Source organism: Protopterus annectens, chromosome 1.part0 (assembly GCF_019279795.1).
Source record: "Protopterus annectens isolate FY-2018-M chromosome 1.part0, PAN1.0, whole genome shotgun sequence".
NCBI classification, from domain to species: Eukaryota; Metazoa; Chordata; order Ceratodontiformes; family Protopteridae; genus Protopterus; species Protopterus annectens.
In genome coordinates this window covers 837,279,679-837,292,058 of record NC_056725.1, presented here as the reverse complement: position 1 = coordinate 837,292,058, position 12,380 = coordinate 837,279,679, and the positions used below count along the sequence as shown (strand labels likewise).

Below are 12,380 nucleotides of genomic sequence, written 5' to 3'. Positions count from 1 at the left end.
AGAGACTTAGGGACACAGATGGACAGTGGTCTCACCTTCGATAACCACATCGCCACAACATCAGGAAATCCTTCTATGTGGCACACCTCATCACTAAGGGCTTTTCATCCAGAAAAAAGGAGGACATTGTCCCACTGTACTCACCCCTCACTAGATCCATTATAGAATACAACACCCCGTTTGGTATGTACCTCTCAAGACATCTGCAACAACTGGAAAGGCCACAGAAATACCTTGCTAAAAGAATCACATGCCTAAAGCAGATGCCCTATGCTGACCATCTAAAAAAAACCTCCAGCTATACTAACATACAAGGTCATGTCAAACCCAGAGCTGCTGGACATGCTACACTTAAAGAAATCCCAATCCCTCAGAGCCACACGCTCCAGGGATCTAAACCTTGTGATCACAATGAACAAAACATGCTGGAGGGATAAGCTCCTGACCCAGAAACTTCCCAGACTCTGGAATAGACTGCCCATACATGTCAAGTAGAGCACCTCTTTGTCCTTCTTCGAAAGGAACCTTGATGATTGGATGGGAGATAGGAAATTCACCCCAGGGATCACATCAGTCTCCCTGCTAGACAGGGGTCCAGGGAAGTAAATATTGTGGGAAGAAATAGCCAGGGAATTGTTATGGCTAGGCTTGTATAGGCCCTAGGGCCGATAGCCTAGTGCCATCCTATGAACCTATGACCCTATGAAGAGCAATATATTGCTCATAATGCACTAAACCAATTTTACAGTCTTCCATGCTGCCTAAAAGCTATTAATTTAAGTGCTTAATTCTGTGTGAAAATTAAACCAGCATTTTCAGTCTCCAGATGTCACCCATATTGTTAGTGGCCCTACACAATGTAATGTCCACCCTGGTTTGGTAAAATGTATTCCTCACAAGTAGAACACTGTTAAGGAACCACTTTCTTGTATCCATGCTAGGAAATGGATATAACCTGCAGCACTGACGGTAGTTATTAATTTACCATAAAGCATGTTATAAAACATGTCAAGTTCTATTTGTATAATTTCTATCCTGCTACAGTATATCTTCTCAAAATGTGCTTACACTTTTTTCCCCGATTTTAGTTTTATAGTACACAATATCATGTTAGTGTTTATACAACTAAAGCCTGCAACCTAAACATTTTGAACAACTTGTTCTCACTAATCTACTTAAAGAAGTACTAAACGATTCTTGTGTTTTATGATCTGTGCTTTAGCTTTTAATAAACTCTGACTTGTTTGACATCTGATCGATTTGCTCTAGTGCCAAGAATTAGCTTCTAAGTTCTCCATTAAATTATTCCCAGACCCAGCAACAAAAATCAGTCTCATCTCTAGTGTGTTCCTTGTACTGAAACTGTTTTCTTTGTCTACAGCCAGATTAAATAAATATCAGTCAGATGACTGCAGTCTATAGCCAGATTAAATACATTTCTTTCGGATAACTACTAGTTCACTGACTTTCTTTAAACCCTTTTGTAAATAGTAATCTACCATTCTCACCACAAAATCTTTTCTTGAAATGTCTGTAATGCAGAATCAGAATGTGCCATGTGGTGTTTTTTTTTTCCTGAATAATGCTAACTTAACATGAATGTACTCAGAACTTTTAATTTCTTCACTTAAACTGTGAAAACCAACTGATGTGCTAAGTAGACCTCTGTAGGCACCACATAGACCGAAGCTTTCTAACTGCTGAAATTCAGCATTCTTTTTAAATAAGACATTATTTTTATTAAAAAGCAGAAACTGTAGACCTAAAGATTTCAAAATGATCTTACTTTAAAAAAAAATGTCCTGTTTTTTCTCTGAAGAATACTTTTAAACCTAGATGGTAATTTTGAAGGAGTGCACATCAACCAAAATGTCACATGATTAATCACAGTACTGGGGAGTGCAGTTATCCTCAAGAAAAACGTAGTTTAGTGCATTTTTCCAGTGGAAGTCAATAGGAGCAAATAATACAGAAAAGAAGAGAAGAGAAAAACATGGCGAGTGAGAGGTCACTCTAGCTTTTTTACAACATGGTGGATTAACCATAGATCTCTGTTGTTTGGGCGACTTTAAGCTAAGACCACCACAACAGTAATATTTTTATAGTTTATCATATTTTCAATGTTTGTCTCAGCTTTCGTATGCAGCTTGGATGCAAATAATGTACAGTTTGACTGATGGTTTGAAACTCATACCACATGTTTCTTTCCCAGGAGTGTGTTTTATACAATTTCCACCAAATTGTTTTGCATATTTAAATACTGCTTACATTATGAGATCTTTTTGGCTATTCATTGAAATCCTGCACTGAATGTGGAATATTTAAATTCAGTTCCTATCAGATGTTCTTAATGTTAACTTAAAGTGAACAGTCACCTGACATTTTACCACACGCCACATGAAATGGATTTTATGTCAGCAATGTTAAGTCCTCACAACCCACATTAATGGTTTTGGGATTGTTTTTATTATAAATGGGAAATATTTTGTTTAACTCTGAACTTAAGCCAAAGGTAACAATTTAAGCCAAAGGTAACAATTTGTGTTTTAGACTAAAGTCCGTTTATAGTGTTACAACTGGATGTTTATGCTTCCATTGTACTTATATAGGGGTTGTAAAGCCATAATTTCACTTGGTTGGAGCATGCAGCCCCAAGTGAACATAGTGAAGCTGTCACTGAAGGACAATACACTTGCTCTGTGATGGAAGTAAAACTGTTTGTTTACATTTATCATAAGCTGCAAATGAGCAGCACCCTGCACTTCAAGGGTCTCCCTCCTACAGCACCCACTTGTGTATTGTCTAATTTTTGAGCTAGTCACTTAAATGAACCAAGGCTCCTGAGGCATTCTTAAAAGTAGTGTCCTAATTATTTCAAAATTAAGGGAATGCAAACCATAACTTTAATCTCTGTTATGCTCCATGAAGAAAGACACCCAAGTAGTATTTGGACGAGAGATTAAACCAAACTTCCATCTACCTGAGTTGGTGGTAGCTCAGGTAGATGTAAAAAATCCCACAGCACCTATTGAAAGGAGCAGGGAAATTTCCCTGGAGCTCTGGCCACATTTCCCCCCCGAGTCAGTATGAATACTTCTTTGGGTGTACCCTGAAAATAGGCTGATGGCCTAGTGGGACTAATTCATTTAAAAAAGGATAAATAAAATCAATAAATAAATACATTTAAGATTTAAAAGGTTAACCTTCTTGAAACAGCATATCAGTCTCCACAGTTTGTTAAATACAAACTGATGTTCCAAGTGTGTATACTAGTTTTACGTAATAAATTACTTTTCACTCACTGTTTCTAGCATTTTGAGACTACAACATTTAGGCAGACTATATGGAGTTAGTATTCCCAGTGAAGGTACTCAGTTCCTTATAACTGCAGCCACTAGAAGTTCCAGCTATTGATTCACTAGGTGTCATCTTATATATATATATATATATATATATATATATATATATATATATATATATATATATAATTTTTTCTTTTGACTGAAAACAATACAGTGTAATCTGGTTCAGAATACTGCTAAAACTTTTGCTTACTAACTTAGCAGTACAGCCAGTGAACTTTCTAGAGCTTGAAGCATTTAGTCACCTCTTTATTTCAACAAGTCAAGACAGAAAGTTAAAACTTCCTGGATAAAACTATATGCTGTGAGATTGTTACTAAGGTACAAGCAGATTCTCTGCCCAGGGCTGTGCTCATTAGCTCACAGCGGTGGTTTTAGCTTCTGCACAATGGGCTGCTGGCACATATTATAGACAGTGGTTCTTTCCTTTTATTACTATATATCAATCCACTCTGCAGGGGAATCAGTCCATATCCCATTAAATTGCAGTGCTGTGATTAGTATGCCCAACAGTCTCTGCAGTCTGTTTAAAGCAGTAGGATGACATACAAACCTAACAAATGCAGATGATTTAAACCTCTACACTGTGATTGTGTGGGCAGTTTGTTAGAGGTTGGATTTTTATGTATAACGAACCAGAAAAAGCCTGTTTATCAGTATTTGTCACTCTTTCTTGTGTGTATGTTAATGACACAAGACTAACACAACAGACTGAAGTGTTGTTACCAAGATTCATTATACTACGATTTTCAGCAGTAGCACAGAAGTAAATAAGGACTGCATGAACAGAATCTCCAACATAACTTGTGTTTCTAACTATAATAAGCTAGTTGGTCATAACTGTGTATTTTATCTGGATCCAGTTCATATTTTCCTCATTTCCAGTGGCCTATATCGTTTTCTGTTTAGTGTTTTTACTCTCTATTGAATCAGATTGGTCACGGCTTTCTTGGCACTCCATTTCAAATACATGGCATCTCTGGGAACCATATTATAGTAGAATAGTCTAGAAACCCTCTGGTACTTCCTCAGAAACTACATAAACAATTTTTTGTACCATAAATGAGTCCTAAGTACAACGTAGGAAAGAGGGTCTTGTTAAATGGGCACATAACCCATTAGGAAGCAATCTCCTCTGGCTTCAAGTTCAGACGTAGTAGTTACATTAGAGCCATGTAATATAGTGAAGTAAAAGAAGAAGCTGTAGGAATGGAGCTTTAATGCTGCCATAAATTATTTACTACTAGCAAAACACCTTTTAATCCTATATGCATCAGTCAGGTATGAACAGCTACAGAGTATGGTACAGTGTCTACAACATATAGCTTCCATTTAATCAATAAAAATGGTAAATTTTAAATATTTGCAGCAATAAATGCAATTTTACCAGCAGTCATTTAGCCTCCATTATGAAGCAGATGCTGTCATTTAGCAAGTTCATTTACAGGAGTTGTGCAGTAAATGAAAAATGGAAAATGGAATAACATTCTTCTTATAACACACATTTGATTACAGCTTGTGTATTTTCAAGTTTAGTCTACAATAATTTGGGTACAGGTCTTTTATTATTTAGTTCATTACCATAATTTTATTGCCTCTTATGACTTGATCTTTGCATTCACTATGATGTGTATAGGTCTTGTCACAGAAAGGGGGGGGCTGTACTTCACTAGACATATCAAGCAAATGGAAAAACCCAGCGGTTCCTAATTAAAAGATTACTGGCTTAAGAACATTAAGTTACCAGAAAAGACTGGAAGCACACTGACCCTTTATTCAGTGTCCTATAGATTCCTAAGGAATGGTCTGTGCTTTGTCTGGTGTGCTGTTAGGGACCAGTAGTCCAGGATCTCTTGTATCTATTGTATCTTCATAAATCAAACAGTCCTAGTAATACTACGACCAGAGCTCTAAATCTACATCAGCAAGTAAATAACACACAGTGAAGAGATAATGCCTTCCCCATCTCTGGGATAGACTTCAACTGCAAATGAAATAGTTCAGTATACTATATCCCTACACACAGCAACTAGATGACAGGAAGAATATTCCCAAACCCACCCCTGGCTTGACTAGACTAGTTCTCCTTAAGAAAGGAGGTAAGCTTTATAGCTGGGTACTGGTAAGATGAAAATGGCCACTAAGCTCAGTTGTTTGTTTTTCTTATGATCGTGTGAGCCTAACGGTGAATTTTGATCAGTGCACTACTCCAGTAAAAACACATATAAATAAGTAAGAGCAGAAGAGTTTTGCACACTTATTAAATGTTCCTGATTGCACCACTAAACTTGGGATGTGTTTGCTTTAAAGTAGACTTTTAAATGGAAATGCAGCTAAATACATGGGTAGACAGTGGAAGACAGTGCAGCTATTATCTCCCAAGTCTTTGTTCCTGCGGCATTGTGGGAGTTAGACATCACAGGCTGCCTTGATCCATTCCTCAAGATGTCAAGGTTAGAAGGAACTTGCTTTTCACTTAACTCTTATCCATTCATTTGGTATAAAAAGGCCTTTCTATGATGATGTTAGCAGTTTTGAAACTAATCAGATCAACGAATGTATAAGAGAAATTCAGACCATGTTTAACTGCTGATGGTCAGTTTACATGTAATCAGACTAGGGAGTCTGAAATGAGAGCAGGGATCTTCCTTGATGTAAATATTCCTTGCAAATCTCTCATTTAAACATAAACAGACATAGTAATAAATATGACATTCAAAATATGGGCACTCATTGAAAATATTGATGTTTTGGGAATAACTGAAACAAAAATTAATACCTGCTTACCCTCACACATGTCTTAGAGTGGAACATAGTATGAAGTGGGAGGTAATGTTGTTAGGTTAAAAATATGATCAAGTGACTGATTAAGAAAAATATATCACTGAAGAATGATATGTCTGTAAGACTGGTTGCACAATTATAACTTGGTGACTGGAGATAACCCTTCATGAGATTCTCATATATTACTCTTCCTGGATCAGTCAAAGCCTTCATGGAGGGCGGAATGAGGAAAGATTCCAGTCTCTTCAAAGACTTCGGTTTGAACTGGTTAGGTCCTGCAAATGATTAACCCTGGTGAATTGCAACCCTTCAGAACTTGGCTGAGTTAGTTGAGGAACCCCCAGACCAACACAACCTCATGTAATAATTCTTTATTCCATGTCATTATTTCTAACATTCAGAGCAGGTATAAAGGAGCCATAGGGCTCCAAATTCCCTCAGTAAACATTAACTTGTTTTCTCATTCTGACATGCAATGCAAGAAGGAATAAACCAGCTTATGTTAAATGGTGGTCAATCCCTGCTTCAGTGCAGGACATCCTGATTAGTAGCCTTTATGCAGTTAACTCGGACTTAGTAAATGCTTGGGATAATGTAACATTTACCTTGGGCCTATTCATTAAGTGCTTACAGGTATTCCTCTGAGAACTTTTCTATCTAGAGTAAGGAAGCTAAAGGGTGAGAAATGATAAATGGTCTCTTTCTCTCTGAGATGGGCAGCTTGAGGAGCAGTACATACTATATATATATATATATATATATATATATATATATATATATATATATATATATTTTTTTTTTTTTTTGGGGGGGGGGTGGATAGAAGCATGTGCAGAACTGTGTGCATTATGATGAATTTTTAAGAAGGAGGGGGAAATGTAGACTTACCGCTGAGGTTGGTTCCCTTTGCAATAAACAGCTTCACTTGGGGTGAACACTAAATAATCTTGTAAATCTGTCATAAAACTGATAGGAGCTGTGCATACAGGTCTGTCTGGCACAGCTACTCCAGTTTTGTGAGGTAGACTCTAAAAACACAGTATTAGCTGATCTGTTCTGCTCCCACAATGCAGCTGCTATCAGTTCAGATATCTGTGTTATGAATTGTTCAGCCCAAAGTCTGGCCAGAAATCATTCTGGCTGAAATACAGTTGATGCCATCGCTAACCAAGGTGTCCCTTCATTGACCAATTCTCTGGGTTGAAGTCAAACGACAGTCCATTTTAAAATTGTCTTTGCTTAAAATGGTAATTAGATGCCTGGAGAATATGCAGGCTAAAATGAGCATTCAATAAATAAGCTGTACCCTAAAATGCTTACAATGGTCTCTAGCCCGTATGATTAATATGTAACTCACTTCTGGGATACTCCAACCATATGTGAAAAATGGAGCTATTATTCTATCTCTCCCCCTCTCTCTTGCCTAAATTCCCCCATTCCACATGATTCATGCTTCAGACCAATCTCAAAATCCTTTTCTTGACCAGGATTATGGAAAACATTGTCAAAAAGCAGCTCGTGGGTTATGTTTCTAATTTGCTGTCATGATCCAGACGTGGTTTTAGAAATGGTTTTAGCGCGCTTATCACCATATGTAGCATAAGTGATATTACCTACATCAAAGTGAAAGGAGGAAAATTAAAGCAGCCATGTTTGTAAACCAGAATGGATCTTTTGTAGCAATGTATCATGCCTTGCTATTGGCAAAGCCCACGGAACATTGTTTTGGTTTGAGCCCTTGCAGATGGAGGAAATCCTTAAATGACCTTGCAGTCAAGGTTATGGTAGGAACAAGCCCTAAACCAATTATTCTGATGCAAGTAGGACTTTCTATAATCCATACTTCTCTTTGGTCATTAATAACATTAGAAAGGATTTGCATAGACTTAGTTTCACATTATATGCTGTTTTTCTAAATGTATCTGTGGCATTGGAGATGAAAGTACTTAAAACTGTATGGTTTACACATTTCTGTTGGGGCATTTTATATAAAATCTGTGGAACTGGTTTACCATCTTGCATGACTTGACTTCCATAAACTATGCAGTTGGTTAAGCAAGAATAAACTTATATCTAGAATAAGAAAAAACAAACCTCAAGGTCCCAACTGCCACTCAATGATACAAAAAAAGGAATGAATGCAGCCAAATATCGAAGCAGCTATGTCACTATGTCACTATGTCACTATGTCACTATGTCACTATGTCACTGTCAGCCAAGAGGTATCATCACTGGTTCATTCTTCATCTTCTTCTTCTTATGGAAAGGCAGATAGATGCCTTCCATTCCAATAATAGCTATGAACAAACTAGGAATGAATGTCTCTGCTTTTGAGTTAGTACAGTTGGAATAATGTCTCCTACTTATCAGAAAACTGGAGATCACTTCCTGGCATTATCCACTAAGTTCTACTGATCAAAGTACCCTGTCCTTAAAAAGACTACCATTCTTCCAGTGACAGCACAACAACTGTTTAGTAAAAACTGCTAGTTAATGTTGACTGTTGCCAGAACCTTTTTTTTTTCAGTTTGGAGCCATTGCCAACTCACAGAGGGTATATATAGCATAAAAGAACTGAGAGTAAGGTAGTGGCAGTCTGCAAAGTTTTTCTGGATTGCAGTAAATAAACAGGAGCCGTTTCATCATGTTGTACTGTAATGATCACTGCAGACTACTGTGTAATTGCACATGGTGATTTTTTCTATTCTTGCTGGTGGTAAACATATAAAATTAATTACTAAGTATCTCATATGAGATATGAAATTCATTCAAAGTCAGAGAGACAACGTTCTTTTTTTTGGCCTGCTTGTTATCTTGACAAATTATTACAATATCCCATATAGGTTCATAGGTTCATAGGTTCATACTAGGCTATCTGCCCAAGGGCATTTATAAGCCTAGCCCATAGTTATGTGGCTTTCGCCACCCCTTTAGTTTGAATAAAAACTATGCCTATCATTTTTCTGTGCCTCTGTCAAGCAGTGACACTGAAGTAATCCCTGGGGTATATCTGCGATCTCCCATCCATTGGTCAAGATTCCTCTTGAACAAGGCCAGCGAGGTGCTCTGCCTCACATGTACCGGGATTTTGTTCCACAGCATAGGGAGTCTCTGGGTGATGAATCTGTCCCTCCAGCACGTTCTATTTATAACCGTGTCAAGGTTTAAGTCTCCCGCCCTTGTGGTTCTGAGGGATCTAGATTTTTGAGGTGAAGCATATTCATCAAATCTGGGTTTGACATGGCCTTATATGTCAGGCACAGGTCACCTCTGAGCAAGCGGTATGAGACTGAATAAAGCTGGAGTTCTTTCAGTCGGGCAGCATAAGACATATTTTGAGACCCTTTATCCTTTTGGTGAGGAACTTTTGGGGCCTTTCAAGCTGCATCAGGTGTCTGGTCAGATACATTCGAGCGGGGCATTGTACTCAATCATAGGTCTAATGAGTGATGAGTACAGGGGCGATGACCTCCCTTGATCTAGATGTGAATCCCTTCATGATCAGGTGGGCGATATAGAAGGTTTTCCTAACTACTTTAGCAACATGAGTGTCAAGCGAAGACTACTGTCAACTTGGGTCCCCAGATCCCTGATGACTTTTCTGTGCTCAGTGGATTGTCACCTATATGGTAGCTAGGGGTAACCTTGTTTTTCCCGAAGGGTATGACTATGCATTTTTTGGCGTTTAACTTCAGGCCATGGCTCTGGCACCAGTTATCCGTTTCTGTGAGGCCCTTCTGGAGGATATCTGTGTCAGATGTGTTTTCGACTATGGCGCCCAGTTTGCAGTCATCTGCAAACTTTGTCAGCCATAACCCTCCTGTGTTTGCTTGTACTTCAGAAAAGTAGATGCCGAACAAGAGTGGACCCAGGACTGAGCCCTGTGGGACACCACTTGTGACAGGCTTTGAGTCTGACATGGCTTATTCAGAGTCCAGTTCTGATCACATAATTTTATGTGTTTTTGTTTTTGTCCTGAAGTTGGAACATCACTTGCATTCCTCATGCTTTGACATTGCTGCACATTCTTTTGTTCCTTGCTATTCTGTAATGTAACAAACTCCAGTGTTGTACAAACAAGGGGAAATGCAGAAACTCCAAATAAATCAAAACTCACTCAAATGAGTTTTCTACCAAATGAATGATTTCCACTTTTAAGTATAGCCTTTTCAGAAAGAACTTTAGTGCCTCATGTTTCTGTATTGTTGAGCTGCAGCTTTGTTATATGTAGCACATTACAAGTATAGAATTTTATTTCACTATCTGTCTATAAGACAAACCTCATGTTCTGGAGGACAAAGTATAGAACACACTGGGCAGATCCTAAAAGCAGCATTCTTAGAGGTGAGCAACAGTAGTGAATATTTTTGCTGCTGTTCCTCCCACTAGTTTATAATTGTATGTTACACTTTCAGTTGTATACCTTGTCGGAATCAGATTGTCAGAACTACAGCTTAGAAAACATGTTCTTTATCAAGTCGATCTTAATGGAATTAAATTAGATCTCTACATTTTTACATACCCACAGATAGGGATCTTTTTTATTGTTGACCACTCAGGTGTTGTCAGATACTCTGGGCTGTGAAATAATTAGCGGTCAGCCTCGTCACAGTAGTATGCAGTGACACAAATTGGTATAGTGTGATAATAAAAGGATATGTGTCATGCACTGAACAAGTACTCTTTTAGACAGGTTACCAATGATCTGCAGGTGCTGTAACATCAGCTTTTTTGTGCTGGGCATTATGACAGTTGATGTAGTATCAGTATGTAATTTTACTCATCTGAACCCCCCCCCCCACACACACACACACACACACACACACACACACACACACACACACACACACACACACACAAATCACTATTATTTCCTGCACAGTAATGATGCTGAAAAATAATAGAGTTTTACTTATTTTCCATTTCAGGCTATCTTCAGGAAGCCTACTTATGGACAAAACAAGTTCTTGCTATTATGGAAAAGTTTATGGTCCTGCTGACTGATGTTACTGATGGCTCTTTAAATGAAGGCGTGGCCTATGGCAGCTACACCACAAGATCACTTTTCCAGTACATGTTCCTGGTCCAGAGGCATTTTGAAATTGGCCATTTCAATCACCCGTGGGTTAAACAGCATTTTGCCTTCTTGTATAGGACAATCCTACCAGGTAAGAACTTCATTATGTCTGATCGTATATTCATAATGGCAGCAGACATGGAAATAGACTAGAGACTGTATAAAAGAACATGAAGTAGGTCTGCGTAAGACAGCACATTGTGCTTCTGTACTTTGTTTGGTAACCAAGTATGTTTTACATACATACATACATACATACATACATACATGCAAATATTTCAGTTACTGGCAACAATGCCTTTCTAGCTTGCCAATATACCAAAACACTTGTTCTCATAATAAGTGCTCAGGCTATTTATAAAAATATCTAAACTAGTGCTTGCGTTAATGTAATTTGGTAGTCTATTCCATGCATCAGGTACTCTGTCAGAGAACCAATTAGTACATTTCTCATTCCAATAGAATCTTCTACATAGGTTGTCTGATGATTCTCCTGTCCTTTTTTTAACCCCAAACATTCCCAGAGGTAGCTGTCTTTAAATGTCCTATATACCTGAATAAGATCTCCTTTAGACATTTTTAAGAAACACTGTACAAGTTTAGATATTGTATTATTTCATAATAACTTAAATTTTCACATCCATGGATGCCCTTGGTATATTTCCACTGTAGTCTTTCCAGTTTACTCATGCTTGTTTTCTTATAGGGTTTCCATATTGTTATTCCATACTCAAGCGTGGGTCTAATGTAACTAACAAACAATGACTTCATTATTTTTGATTTCCTAGACTTTAAAAATCTTTTTATACAACCTAGAGTTCTATAACTATCATTAACCAATTGGTTGACATGATTAGAAAAACTCATAGCTGAATCTACCCATATATCCAGGTCCTTAAATGAGTCTACAGTTTCAATCACTGTGTGCTGTATTAAATATTTGCCTTTCAATTTATGTCTCCCAAATCTCATATGCTTAGTTTTTGATGTATTTAGCAGCATATTATTCTCCTGTGCCCACATGGTCAATTTAGTCAAGTCAAGTTATTTTTGCAGACATGCCTTATCTGTAACACACGTAATCAGTTTACCCAATTTCAGGTCATCTGCATATAGAATGTAGAACACCTCAGATGAAATAGTTGGGTCTAAAAGAT

At 37.7% G+C, this 12,380-nt stretch overlaps 1 protein-coding gene across 3 annotated transcripts in view; it reads left to right on the top strand.

The window, feature by feature from the left end:
* Nucleotides 1-12,380, top strand: part of DSE (dermatan sulfate epimerase) — a 522,935-nt gene that overhangs the window by 429,017 nt on the left and 81,538 nt on the right. For all 3 annotated transcript variants that reach the window (XM_044063585.1, XM_044063594.1, XR_006363718.1), the window contains one exon: nucleotides 11,075-11,314. In XM_044063585.1, the coding sequence (XP_043919520.1) occupies nucleotides 11,075-11,314 (240 nt within the window). The remainder of the gene's footprint in view (nucleotides 1-11,074; nucleotides 11,315-12,380) is intronic.